Genomic DNA, 12,799 nt, shown 5'->3' on the forward strand with positions numbered 1-12,799 from the left:
ACATATTAGTATGCATGCACCCTCTGCACATTTCACTACAGGAGTACTTCCTGTGGAAACATATTTAACTGAGAGACACAAGAATGATACAATTACTGGCCAACAAGATAAATATCACAGACACCAGCTCACTCAGGAAAAGCTCTTAATACATGCACAACGCCTTCAGGCATGCACGAAAAACACATCCAGGCAAAGTTCAGTGCATACCCAAACATATACATAATATAAAAATATTATAGATATGATATAAAAACCTCACTAAATTTGATGCTTATTTCAGTTGTTACTTGCCCTCTTTCATTTAGAACTCGTTTAATCTTTAGGATAATCTAGAATCTTTTAATATAGTATTATGCTGTTTATAATCTACTTATTTCACAACACACAACAACATGTGCTGAAAATGCTCAACACTTACTCTCCTAGACTTCAGTCCAGACAGGCAGCGAAAAACAGAGAAAGAGGGAGAGAAAGAGGAAGAAACTTGACCGATAAAATCAGGTGAGAAACACAGCGAGGGTGGCATGTGTGTAAGATTACTAGTGTGTCTGTGTGAGTGTGTGTATCCACAGAGTTAGCCTTACTCAGACTTCCTGGCAAGTAAAACAAAAGCCTTTTTTTTCTTTTTTTTTTAAAGTGCTATGAACAAATCAAGCTATTGTGCTTTAAACTTGTATATTGCGCTTTAATCAGCACTATACCACTATCTGCATTATGTATTCTACTCATGTGAACAAAACAAAAGGAAGGTGTATAACCAACACTAGCCTAACTAATGCTAACGCTAACGCTAAAACAGTCAGTGACTCTCCACTGAGTAACCAATGAGGCACAACACTGGTTACCAGTAAGGCCTACTTCATACTGGCTACCAGCATGGTACAGCACTGGGCACTCCCTCTCTCATTAACATGAACAGAACTTGACTGAGAGGATCACCCAGCGGGTTTTTTTTATTCCCCCCCCTTTTTGTGTCTTTCTCTAAAACGCGGAGTAGGAATCTCTGAATTTAGCGCTCACTGCGATGAAATGACTATGAAATTCCTGCAGCTCCAGGCATACGAACATTAGATAGCTTTATTGATTACCAGGTGGTAACACCTTAATATAAATAATAACAATGTACACTTGCCTGACACTTCATCAAAAACACCTACCTTGGACCAACACTCGCCTATCACTTTATGGGATAAACCTACCTTATAAATTCACTATACAGGTGTTCAAATAGAGACCGTAGCAAATCTCACTGGACCATGCGCAATTTGTCGGCTGACCTACCCCCTCTACCCCTTTTATCATTGGTCAGTTTCTCACCACAGGAACACTGTTGACGTGACGTTATTTGGGTGGTGGAGCAGTGTTGGTGGCCGTTGTACTGGTATCAGGCACAGCAGTGTTTTACATACATCAGTGTCACTGCTGGGTTGAGTGTGGTGTGCCAATCAAAAATATCCAGCCAACAGTGGTTGTGTGGTCGGAGACTGACCATTGATAAGGGGCCTCGAGGATGGCCGACCCAAATTGTGTGTCGCAACAGATGGGCCATAGATTGTAACTGTACACCAACATGGTACACCAACATGGTCAGTGTTTCTGGCCAGTGGCTGGTGAGTGTATAATATTACGTGTACTATATTACTTTCTGTATGAAATTAATGGAAACCACTGAACTGAAATGATGAAGAATCACACGCTAAAACTGTTGTAAATGGTTGACACAAAAGAACACTAACAATGGTGCAGCATCAGTTCCGTTTATTCATCAAAGATTAAAGATATCTACTTTTTCTTTATTTCTTTAACTTGTCTACAAGTCAAATAATGCCAGCTTTGCTCAGTCTAATCCCCCCTCCCCCAAGAAAAAAACAAAACAAAAACAAACAAACAAAGAAACAAAAACAACAACAGCAACGTCAACAACAAAAAAAATCCATAGCTAATTGAGAACTAGGAGTGACCTCAAAATGTAACCCTGATGCACGCCACAGTGTACTCCTACCTCCTTCTGGTCCAGCTGTAGAGAAGACTTAATCAGATCCCGTAGGGCAGTCAGCTGTTTTTTCTCCTCATCCTGAGTCTGCTTAATCTGGGGAGAGGGATAGAGTGGTCCATGATAGACAAGCTTCAGTCTGAATGTCTGAGTTGAGCCAGTTAGAAATGACTTACTGTCATGGATAAAGTCTGGCAAATTCTATTACTATGATACAGAAATATGGATACATGTTCTGTACCAGAGATCAGAATACATTTGGGGATTTGTAGGTAACTGCTCTGTAATTACACTGGGGTTATTTAAATCTCTACGGTTCTAAGATTTCAAAATGAAAGGTCAAGTATGAGTCAGTGGTACGTACGTTATACAGATCTGCAGCTAATTTTTCTATATACTGTTTCAGCTTGTCTGCTGTTTTCAAGCCATCTTGGAAGAAACTGGAAAAAGAAGAATTATGATAAAACATTCTGAACACACAAACATAAGTATAATTTTGGTAAACTATGGATTTATTGTGGTCTGCCCCAAAACTTATTTATGACACACAAATCCAGAGGAGGGCCTTGCATCATGATTTGAGTAGAAAAGTTCTCATTCATTTGACAACACAAAGCAACAGTCTTCCAGATGATTAAAGTAAGAACAATAGATTCTTTTTACATAACAAAAGTGACTACATCAAGCCTTGCAATATCATCACACACTGAATATTCTTTAGTGTCAAACTGGGAGCCCGAAGCAAGTCTGTTTTAATGCAGCTAAAGCGGAATATGTTCAACATATAATTACATTGTAAACAAGTCATCCTGATTGCTAATGCTAATGACTAACGGTCTTCTGACACCAACGACCTTCCAAGACGGTCCACGTCGAACGAGATGAGTCAGTAACACCGCATCTCACAGTCATTGCGGCGGCTGCATGCCCTCTACCCACAATTCCCTGCCACTGTCGGAAACCATCTGCATGTCTTCGTTGAATATTTATGAGATCTAGGTATGACTCCGCATCCGAAAGACCTTGCGGAAACTCGAAAACCCTTCCAGGAGTTGAAAAAGAAAAAAAAAATCTGTCTCATCATGTCTTTTTTTAGTGCTTCTCCTGAGAAAGTTGGGTGACATAACAAGTCCCAGGGCTGCAAGGTAAGCATCCGGAAATCAATCAGACATGTCTTCCCTGACGTGCCCTTAGATTACAGAGTCTAAAGTTACAGACGTCTCTATGTGGTCATCACTTTCTCTGACCGCTGGAGCCAATCCAGTCCAAGACATTTAACAGTGCCGACCAATAAGATCTTCTGAAAATGTCAGCGTTCCTCCCACAGCGTGACTTATTGGACGATCGTTCCGTCTGATTTGCCGGGTTGGCCAACACCTTAACGATGTTTAGAGCGGTGTAAATCTAATAATTTTCATCAAGATTGCACATTCGAGTGTCAGAGTCAGGAATTTCAATCAAGGACTTATGGCTATTGAGCGACCTGGAATCAAACTCAACAAAAGTGCACACGCACACACACACACACATACACACACACGCACACACGCACACTTACATTTACACATACAACAGGCTGACAGAGGGTTTAAAACATTAGAATGCAAGGGACTTACTTGCATTGTGCGTGGTAATACTTTATCAAGTTCTGAAGGAGGTCCACTCCCTTTTTGGTCTTTATCTCATTCACTTTGATCAGGTACTGAAAAGCAAACACAGGCAAGCTTACTCATGAGGGACCTAACATTAAAGCTCTGCGGTGAGATTCATATCACCATGGATACAACCAGGAAACTTGTATAGACAAAATAGGTGATCAAATCTTTCATAGTTTTGGATACAAGAAATGAAAAATAAACTAGAATAAGAATAGGGATTCTCGACACTATCTGTGCATTTTCTTTCTGCGGCGAGAATAATTTAAAAAATCTGACATTAGAAATTGTTCGGTGGGAAACTATAGTGCTCATTTTGCTTAGAGGCCTGAAGAAGAGGAAGAAGAAGAAGAAGAAGAAGCACTTGACAACTGTTTCAGCCCGGGCAGCCTGAAAATAGCATGCAATGACAATACTCCAGACAAAAACACGCCTGCTGAACAAATGAATAAAACATAATCTTAATCCTAGTTTATCCCCTGGCAGGCAAATCCAGAACAGCTTGTGGAAAGTCATTGCTGCGTACCATTTTTCAGCTATGCAAAGATATTTAATCCATGTTAGAGTTTTACTATTTGTGTGTGTGTGTATGCGTGCGCGTGTGTGTTTGCGTTTGTGTCCGAGTGTGTTGCTTTCTTTACGTGCGTCCTAATACTCAAGTTCCGGCGTGTGTGCGTAAGGCTGTGTGTGCATAAGTGTGTGTGTGTGTGTGTGTGTGTGTCTCGGTGTGGGCATACAGACTTTTTTTTGTGTGTGTGTGTTTGATTATATTGGTTTCGTCTTATTGCGCATGGTTCAGTGGATTGGCTCGTGTTTTTGTGCTCTCCTCTGTGAGCTTTGTAGTTGTGTGTGAATGAGAACCAAGGGCTCCATTGCCAGTGAATAATTCAGGCCCCTGCACCTAGCTCTACACATTACACAGTGAATGAGGAGGAGGAGGGAAGGGAGAGAGAGAGAGAGAGAGAGAGAGAGAGAGAAAGAGAGGAAGGGAGAGAGCGAGAGTGCGAGAGAGAGAACACATTCAAATTAAGAAAAAAAGATTAGACAAAGAAGGGAGAGAGAGAGAGGGAGGGAGAGCGAGAGAGAAAGAGGGAGAGGAAAAGGAGTCAAAGGAGAGGAGAGAGAGAGGGTTTGCTAATCTGGTGAGTAATACACAGGGAAAATGTGAGAGCTGGAGAGACTGTGCTTTAAAGCACAAAGCCATCCCTCAGTTAGCATCAGTCATGGCTGCCAGGGAAGCCAGCGGGCACACAACCCTGCAACCAAATCAAATCAGACGCCATTTTCATACCCACCACCACTAACAGCCTCACAGCTCTCAATGTGCCCTTATTAAACCGTACAGCTCTTCTCAATTCTCAATGAAATCTACAGCGAAATGGAACAACCGACTAGGATTAACTGTGCTGCTATGTACGAGGACTGTATTCTAGGACTCTGAAATTTCAGCCATTTTATGGTTTAGGCAATTTAGGGTGGTAAAGAGTTATTTGGGTCAGATTAGCAGAATTATGACCGATCCTTCCGCTTTCAATCCATGGGGTCCTCACAGCAGACCTAAGCATCACAAAAAACCACAGTCACGAAATGCTAACTGACATGCTAACGTGATTGCTTGAAGGCAATGATCCATACCTACACAGTCACATAACACTCATGCACGCTTCAGAAGCTCTGTTATACCGCAAATGTTGCGCCGCTGAATTAACTCTGGATTATAAATACACAATCCACACCGCTGAGTATTAAATCAACTCTTCTGAGCATTTATATAATCCACACTGTTGGGTGTAAATTATAAGAAAACATTTCTTGGGTGTTAAAACAATTCACCACTCATCTGAGTAAAATAACATATAAGAGTACTAGAAAACAGGAGGGTGTGTTATGTAACGGTGAAACTCCTGGTGTTAACGGACAAAATAAGTCTGGTAAGAGGAACCGTGTGCCTCTTCAGGAAATTTAGAAACTGAGAAACAATACTTTCAGATTTGCCGTGCAGATCTCTCGAGATTGGATAACAGTGTAATTCGGCTTTAAAAAAAAAAAAAAAAAGTCGTTCCCTTTTTACGAGGGCGACCGACATGGCTTTTCGTTGCAGCAGTCAGGCATTTTTGGGTGGTTAAGAAACCGGCGGATACCGCAGGGACTATTCTCTCTCACACTGCTTTTAGATGTGTGAGGTGACAGGAGTGTTTTTTTTTTTATCGCTGGTAGCGTGGGACAGGATTTGAATGTATCGTGCATCTCGCGCAGACATTAACTCAGCCCAGTGTTCCCAGTCCTGGAGCCTGCTCCAGGCTTGAGTCACTCTTTAATCAATATGATCTATGTCAGTGAATGTCACTGGAAAGATAATTTAAATGGATATACATCTTTCATTACTCTGGTGCGGTGTAATATCAACAAGGGCGTCCTAGCAAAGAGCTACGGACCTACATTGCCGGAACTAAAATGTGTATGAAGCATGCATCAGCTGTAATTGATAAACATATGCAAAACTGAACTGAGCTGTGAAAGCCAATAACCTATGTATAGACTAAATACATAAATGTAAATAAGTAACTGAATATTTATACGCGGGGGTTTCTGCTCCATCTGTCTGATTCACTTGTTCTTGACCTTAGGGGGAAGTTCACGAATACAGAACCAGAATGACTTCTGTCGAACACGCTGAGCGTTCTGGAAACTAGGTTAATACTCTAGAATAAAAATATCTTTTCCATGTTGTCAGGGTGGAGTTCCCGCGTGTGTTTGCAAACGAACTCTGACCTCGCACATCTGCAGCTGAAAGAGACGGCGTTCCTTTTCCATTTCCTCGGCGATCTCCGCTCCGGTGATCTCGGTCCGGATCATTCCGTGCTGCTTAGCATGCTCCCGTTTCTCCTTCTCGATTTTTGTACTGAAAAGGCAGACAACAGAAAATAGCACTGCTCACAATCCACATCTGTGTCATTTTTCTGTGCCAATTTAGCACCGAGGATCCTTGGTATCAAAACTGACCGATAAACTTCTTTTTTTTACTTTTTTTTAAAAAAGGGCAGAATTTGGTGTGACAGAAAAAATGCTCAAAATCGATTTTAAGGGATAGTAAATTTCGTCCTCCACATAATTATTTAAAAAGATGTTGGAAAAGTCTTTATCTGCTGGAATAATTATGTGCAGTCAATTCTATTGTTCACTGGTCAAAGCATGTCCCTAGACCCTCCAATAACCTTGCCAGGGACCGATCTTTATGGCCTAAGTGGCTAAAAACTAAACACACACACACACACATCCAATTAATCACAGACTGCACAAACACACTCACAACTTGGCTTCGTAGTCCTTCCACGCCTTGTCAAACGGCTTCTTCAGGTCCTGGAAGGAGGGAAACAAAAAAAAAAACATCCAGTCACAATCCAGTTGTTTAGGCCAATTCAGGATCCCTGCTGAGCAGCATCTACGATGGAGTGAAGTCAAGCATTTGGGACGGGAATGAAGCCAACGAGGACAAGTTTTCTGAGCTTCACAAATGAACGTAGGTGGTCTGAATAGGCCTACCATTGGTAATCAAGGTCATTAAAAATGTTATTTATATCCCCAATTTCACAACCAACATACAGAATGGCTAACAGACATCTTAAAGGCATCAGCTCAAGGGCTTTTATCTGCAGATATACTACATATGCTAATAACAACAATGTCTGATTTAGAGGAAACAATAATGCTAGCAGGAGTGGTGGTTCTTGATCTACAGGTAGGACAGCAAGTTCCAGTGGTTCCATTGTAGTAATATATGTTGTGATGGTAACAGTGGTGTTCCAATAATAATTGTAGTGATAATAACAGTGACGTTGTAATTATAAATGTTGTAATAGTAACAGTGGTGTTGTGTCAACAATTGGTGTGATAGTAACAGTGGTGTTATAATAATAATTGTTGTGATCGTAATGGTAGCAGAAGTTGTAGCAGTCGTAGAAGTCTGTGTTATAACAGTACAGGTGAAGAGGGTACTAACAGTATCAGTGGTAGGAGCAGTAGTGTTAACAGTAGTTTTGGTGGTAAAAGTAGCTGTTCTAGTAATAATAAAATGTGATAGTGGGAGGTGTTGTAGTCTCAGCTGTAAAGTTTGTGCTGTAAGAGTACATGTTGCTATAGCAGTAGTGGAAGCAGTAGTACTGATCAAGGTTATGTAACAGTAAATGTTGTCATAGTAAAAGCAGCAGTTACAGCAGAAGCATTAGCTGGTGTGATAATGGTTATAGTGGTAGCACTGCAGTAGTTACAGTAGAGTACAGTAACAGAAGAATAACAGGAATAGCACAGATGTTTTTAGCTGCAGAAATTGGCCTGTATGGTATTTATGTTGTAGTTGTGGTCATGGTAGCAATAGTTTTGCTAGCCACGTTTTTACAGGTACTTTGGTATTAGCAAAGATGACCCGGCAACCCTTGTGGGATTGAATGTAAATCTTTATCGTGTCTGGCCTGAAAACACCACAACAGAGGCTGGACTGTCCCAATACCTCTGTGTCCCAAATGTCTGCTCTGTTCCTGAGAACAGACGATCATGACCCATTTATTCTGTTCAGCGGCTCAAAGCGCAACAGGGCCGGACAGTATTTACCCCAGAGAGATTTACTCCTGTCGTTATTCCAACAGAAACACGCAGCTCTGTGCTAATAGCCTTTCTCACTAAATCTCTCCTTTCTCTCACTCTCCCTACTTCTCTCTCTCTCCCTCTCTCTCTCTCTCTCTCTCTCTCTCTCCCTCTCTCTCTCTCTCTCTCTCCCTCTCTCTCTCACTCCCCCTCTCTCTCTCTCTCTCTCTCCCCTGTTTTCTCCATTTCTTTCTTACCCCACATGAGCTCTCTGTTCTCTCTGCTCTCCTTTTCTTCTCTACTCTTTTCTCTCAGTGAAAGACACACACACACACGCACAAAAACACACACACACAAACACGCGGCAGTGTGGTGCACGGGCGGTCCTGTCGTTCAGGGACAGGTGAGTAAATCTTACCCCCTTCACGCCTTTCAGGTCCCCTTTTAGCAGAGAGTCCAGCGTGAAGATCACGTTATGGCTCAGACTCTGGAGCTGCAGAGACAGGGAAGAAAAAGAGATATGGGGGGGGGGGTCAGAGAATGGAGACAGTTATTGTCACAGTTCAATTCCTGTCACAGGCACTGGGCAATATGCCTGAAATTCATGGTAAATACATCACACTTGGTCAGGAAGGGTTACACAGTAGGGTGAATCTGAGAAGGTGCAGAGGGGAAAACCTGTTATTCGATACTCTTCAGTACATCATCTCCATTAATAAAAAGAACCATTTGGTAACCTGTCAAAACTTCTCAAATGCCACGCAGATCAGTGGCACCATGTATCACAGGAGAGCAGACTGGGTAAACTGGCTAGTGAAATTTTAAAAACCTCAAATGCCTTTAAATAGCAAAGCTTTTTGTCTAGTTCTCTCTCACCTTTCGCCCGCAGACAGGGAGCCCACTGACGGACCCGGAATAGAACAGCTGTGGTCAGTAAATCACTCTCAGGACTGGATGTTCATATTTGGGACGATGGTGCAACGTGACCAGTCATCAGTATGACTGATCCTTCATATCCTCAATACTCTAGTCTGAGCCTCATTCACAGTCAGCAGAGTCAGGTCTGGAAACTTATACGGGCTGTATCACTGCACTGTGTTTGTCTGACTGTGTGTGTGTGTGTGTGTGTGTGTGCGCGTGTGCGCGCATGCGTGTGTCTGTGTGTGTGTGTGTGTGTGTGTGTGAGGTCAGTACAGAGAGGATGTCATTAATAACACATCTCTTTAGCTCCATAGCTGCCAGACTCTGGTAAAAAAAAAAAAAAAAAATTTCCTTGGCTCCATCTCCAGCTTTAATCTATCACTGATACCACACACAGCTAGTTAACACACACACACACACACACACACACAGTGCAGCACTGACAGGCTGCACTGCCAGGGGCCTGCTGGGTAATTACTGCCAAATTACGGACTACCATTTACCTTTGGGCTTCTGATGTACATACAAACAGATTTTTCAAAAAAAGCGTGGGAGGCTCTGCATGAAGAGCAATTTTCGAAAACAATCTGAAAACGCATTTTCCTTTGCGGAGAGTAACTGAGTCAGGTAACTTTGTGTTTAGCTAGACAGAGGGCAGGAATAATTTAGAATCACTGTGCGGTCCTATAAAGCCAGTATAAAGCAAGCGGCTCACAAATAATTACTGTGAGACACTGTTTATCTACAAAATGATGATGATTAAATGCACTGGGATTCCGGTCATTTGATAAGGGAGTCGTGCTGTGAAAACGATTCGTAGAGCCAGTGACAATGAAGCCCATAATCATTTCATATTTGAGCGTTTGGTAAATGAAATATTGTATGTGTGCTGCCTTAAATTTGATTTCGCTAGCGCTGCACGAGAGGCTGGGAACACTTCATAGAATCGCAACAAATTTCAGAAACGGTGAAAGATTCTATAAATCTAATACTGTTTTTTTTTAATAAATCCTGAATAAAACTGTCAAAGAGAGAAGAAACTGTAGGATCTATGAATGTGATTCTGAGGCTGATCTGACGTTGAGCTGCAGGAAGGACATGAACATGATGGGACACACCAGGGCTTTCCCAAAACCACTTTATCACACTCAAAGCCCTCTCTGTCTCTGTCTGTGATTTGCAAATGGAGGGCCTTGTTTTAGACTGGTAAATACCACAGCAAGGTGCCAAGACACAGTCTAAAGCTTTCACACTCAAGCACTGCTACCACACATCAGAGACAGAAAGACAGAGACAGAGACAGAGAGTGAGTGAGGGAGAGAGAGAGACAGAGAGAGAGAGAAAGAGAGAGAGAGAGTGAGAGCGAGAGAAAAAGAGACAGAGAGAGAGAGAAAGAGAAAGAGAGCACCAGGGTATACTGGAGCAAATGGGGGAACGGTGCTACGTTGTCTCTGATTAAAAAGCTAGAAACACTGCTTGGTGGAGCTATTATATTACTTTTAGTACGTGCTTAAAGCAAAATGAGCAGCTATGAATAATTACCCAGGGTTATAAATCCCCTGCGGATGAAATTCACTAGGGGGATATCTATGTGCCTATGATCTATGGAAAAAAAAAGTTTTCTTCGACGTATTATATTCTTACACTTGACAGCCCGAAGGCAAACAAATGTCATTTCTCTGATCCGTCGCATAGCACTCCTGACACTGATTGGCCGCTTAAGTCATGAGGATCTACATTAAATGCGGTGTCACCATTTTAAAAGTCCACCCTCAGCTTTCCTGTCACTAAAGCCATGAGCGACATCTAAATGTGACTCATCGATATTTACAGCGTCAGCCTTTCACAATGACAAGAACCTTAGGGAGGGCGCCATGGAAACCAAGAGGACAAACACATATAAACATACCGCGGACAGGCATCAAGGGATATGTGTCGGGAACACGCATAGTTTCACAGTTCTTGATGCATGAATCTATGCACAGTCACGCAAACGCACACAAACAACTAAGTAATAATGCAAACAAAACTATAGCGGTACTCGAAGGTATGTGTCTTAAAACGATATTTCAGACGAAATGCTTGGAAGGCGTGAGGGTTTAAAAGGCATAAAATGGAAATGGGAAAGTAACTGGATTATGTTTCTGATTGGTGCTCTGATTCAGTTTCCACATGCACACTCTGAGATGGGAGATGCACGTTTGCCTTGCCAATAAAACAATCTAATTAAGAGAGAGAGAAAAAACAGAGAGAGCGCGAGAGAGAGCGATAGAGAGAGAGAGAGAGAGAGAGAGGGAGTGAGGGAGAGAGAGAGCGAGAGAGAGAGAGAGAGAGAGAGAGAGAGAGAGAGAGAGTGGTAATAACCTCGCCCCAAAGTAACAGCTCTTCTCACTGACAGAAAGTAATCAAAGAAGGAGAGAATGAGTGAGAGAATGAGTGAGAGAGGGAGAGAGAGAGAGAGAGAGAACAGGAGACGGTGGAAGAGAGGCAGATAGTTGGTAGAACTGGGTAAAATAAAAGACTGAAGGAAGAGCTGTCAGAAGAGCAGCAGGGCAGCAGAGGGAATGAATGGAGAGTGAAAGAAGGGAGAGACAGAGCCAGTGAAAGAAAGAAAGGAAGAAAGAAAGAAAGGAATGCATTTTATTTATTCCTCCTTTTCAGAACCATGGGAGCAGCTGTTCACGGTCTTGGCAGACGACGTCTCCCACACGAGCATGACATTTCCTATGAGGGCACTGCCAACATATGGCTGAGTTAGGAGCTAATATGTGTGTGTGTGTGTGTGTGTGTAGCTACCACTGCACTGGTACACACTGAATTTATAAACTCTAACTGTCAGACAGACAAGAGAAGGAGAGATGGAGAAAGAGACAGGGAGAGAGGGAGAGACAGCATGCAGAAATGCACGACCCACACACACACACACACACACACACACACACACACAGAGCGTAGATGTTCTCACATGTCTGCTCAAACCCACACATACTTTCAGCACCTTGTGTGCGGGCGGCCACACTTAACAATGTGCAGAAACACACACACACACATACACATACATACAGATGCTGCAAGTTGCAGATGTTGAAACATAGCAGCGTATTGGCAATCTCAGGTTTGCAATTCAAAAACCTCCCACTCAGAACAAGAGGCTGACAGCAGTATCTTCTGTCCTCACAAAACATTTTCGTTTGCTCAATGGGCCAAACGGGCCACCATCTGTCAATTCAGCCACGCATACGATACAACTACACAAGCATCCAATCATATAGGAGACATGTAATGGTCTTCAATAAGAGTGTTAAGACTTGTCTTAGGTTCCTCTGAAAAGGTTCTCTGAAAAGGTTCTCTGAAATTCCATAACGGTCCCTGACTTCTAGACCTCTAGCTTTGTCTACTGCTGAATTAACATGAGCTCTGCTCCACCCGGAAAACATACTGATCCTGAATCAGTAGATAAAAAGACCCAAAGATCCTGAATCAGTAGATTAAAAAGACCCAAAGATCATGAATCCGTACATAAAAAGATTCACAGATCCTGGATCAGCAGATAGAAAGAGCCACAGATCCTGAATAAGTACATAAAAATACCCACAGATCCTGAATCAGTAGATAAAAAGACCCATAGATCCTGAATCAGTATAAT

At 42.3% G+C, this 12,799-nt stretch overlaps 1 protein-coding gene across 1 annotated transcript in view; it reads right to left on the reverse strand.

The window, feature by feature from the left end:
• asap1b (ArfGAP with SH3 domain, ankyrin repeat and PH domain 1b) overlaps positions 1-12,799 on the reverse strand; it is a 58,623-nt gene that overhangs the window by 19,107 nt on the left and 26,717 nt on the right. Inside the window, exons 6-12 of the mRNA XM_030767198.1 lie at positions 8,651-8,725; positions 6,962-7,011; positions 6,424-6,553; positions 3,613-3,698; positions 2,361-2,436; positions 2,006-2,092; positions 422-430 (exon numbers count right to left, since the gene is read on the reverse strand). Coding sequence (XP_030623058.1) covers positions 422-430; positions 2,006-2,092; positions 2,361-2,436; positions 3,613-3,698; positions 6,424-6,553; positions 6,962-7,011; positions 8,651-8,725 — 513 coding nt within the window. The remainder of the gene's footprint in view (positions 1-421; positions 431-2,005; positions 2,093-2,360; positions 2,437-3,612; positions 3,699-6,423; positions 6,554-6,961; positions 7,012-8,650; positions 8,726-12,799) is intronic.

This window comes from Chanos chanos, chromosome 3, assembly GCF_902362185.1.
Source record: "Chanos chanos chromosome 3, fChaCha1.1, whole genome shotgun sequence".
Lineage (NCBI taxonomy): Eukaryota > Metazoa > Chordata > Actinopteri > Gonorynchiformes > Chanidae > Chanos > Chanos chanos.